Source organism: Acyrthosiphon pisum, chromosome A2 (assembly GCF_005508785.2).
Source record: "Acyrthosiphon pisum isolate AL4f chromosome A2, pea_aphid_22Mar2018_4r6ur, whole genome shotgun sequence".
NCBI lineage: Eukaryota > Metazoa > Arthropoda > Insecta > Hemiptera > Aphididae > Acyrthosiphon > Acyrthosiphon pisum.
The window spans coordinates 84957752-84959601 of record NC_042495.1 but is presented as its reverse complement, the minus strand read 5'-3'; the positions used below and the strand labels follow the sequence as shown (position 1 = coordinate 84959601).

General features: G+C 32.0%; 1 protein-coding gene across 1 annotated transcript in view; it reads right to left on the bottom strand.

Moving 5' to 3' along the window:
• Window positions 1–1789, bottom strand: part of LOC103308876 (pickpocket protein 28-like) — a 6475-nt gene extending 4686 nt beyond the window's left edge. The window contains exons 1-2 of the mRNA XM_029490292.1: window positions 1389–1789; window positions 621–834 (exon numbers count right to left, since the gene is read on the bottom strand). Of these exons, the coding sequence (XP_029346152.1) occupies window positions 621–834; window positions 1389–1522 (348 nt within the window). The 5' untranslated portion in view covers window positions 1523–1789. The remainder of the gene's footprint in view (window positions 1–620; window positions 835–1388) is intronic.
• Window positions 1790–1850: the final 61 nt, after the last annotated feature.

The window sequence follows — 1850 nt, the reverse complement described above, 5'->3', positions numbered from 1 at the left end:
AAAAAAAAAAAACACACATCATTGTAAAATCAATACATTCATCACTTCGTTCAGAATCTAAAAAGGAAATTATATTATAATAATAATCAATGCCTTCAGTTGCTGTGGGCTATAATTATAGTCAAAATATAAATAAAATAAAAAATCGAATATAAATTTACATTTAATTTAAAAAAATTCAATTATATAATAATAATAATAATAATAATGATAATTAATACCTAATAAAAAAAATTAATGCCTAGCTGTAGTTGATCTGAACTATAATATTATAGTAAAAATACTATACATTTAAAATTTAAATTGAATAGGTATTTGTGATAATACTAGTAGCTGGAGGCTTGAAATTCACAGGTAATTCATAGTGTAGGCAGTGTAGCAATAACATTTAAAACAGCTCGGGAAAGTTTACAGAAAGTTTCCTTCAAATAAACATATTGTTGATCCGGCAGGGATGGTTGTTTAGTAATGTGTGCTGTACCAGACACAAAATATGCACGCCTATGAAGCTCGTATGTCGTTATTACAGTATTAATAAATTGTATTATGTAGGGAAAATATAATAATAGTAAATATTATTGTACTAAATCAAATAAACTAAACGATAATCATAGGTTTACCGTCAGTCCGGATTCTCTTTTCGGACAGTGGTCTCCTAAATTCTCGTTCGTCAAATCAAAGATCAACCGAACCGCATTGTCGACGGTGTCGCCGGTCACTCTCCACGGCACGTCAAACGGGGTAGCGTTCCGGCTGTAACCAGTTTCAGGAGTCCAGGTGGTTTCGTTTTTCTTCGCTATGATATCGGCTTGTGTCAAGTTCAAAAAAGACGTTCTACACCGGACATGCAATAATATATTGTACACGACATATTATTCGATATTGAAATGTAATTGTGTGAGATCGATCTATTATACCTAAGTATAATATGATAGCTCAGGTACATATTCAGAGCACATATTATATAGGCAACAATATTTTATTATAACACAAAAACAATACACATTGATCATAAATACAGTATAATATATAATCGATAGTAGTATCCAGTAATAGGCACTTACTCTTTAGAGAGAGAGCCAGAGGGGCTAAGCCCTAGCTCTGGGACCGCCCCTGATGAATACTCTATTCAGGATAAGAATCTCCAAATTCATGCATGAATACTGATTACTGAGCCACCGGCAGTTATCTTTATTCTATGGTATTGGTATGAAACTATGAACAAATACTATAGTATATGTATAAGTATTGGCTAACCTTACCTAAGATCACTACCGGTGGCTCAGTTATCAGTATTCATCCGTGAATTTGGGAATTCTTATCCTGAATAAAGTATAGTTATGGAATATCAATGTCGGATACACGATGTATGCGATTGTAATACTTACGATTGTAGATAGTTATCGTGCAACAACTGATGGTGAGGAATCATATTTATTGAATAACACAGACCGTATGACGTTATAATCGGTTGGATATAATCACAAGGCGAGTAGATTTCGTCTTGAATCCAAAATAACATCGGAATCAAATTTTTACAGGTAGTCCTGTGGTACTTGAAATCGAAATAAAACGCACAAGTATTATTCTACTTTTCTCATTTGAAAACAACAGGTTTTATATTGTATTAGCAATAATTATGGCAGTTTAAATTTAATGTGTTTAAAATCCCCACAATAACTGCACTAATATAGCCTTAGGTATAAAAATACATTTAAAATATGATAATTTTCTATATTAATTATTATGTATGCGTTAAGGATACCGTGATTTTCTGTTTTCGTCTAACACACGCGTGATATAGTATTTTGGACGTGTTTTTTGCCAAACATACCAATTGATCTAATGAA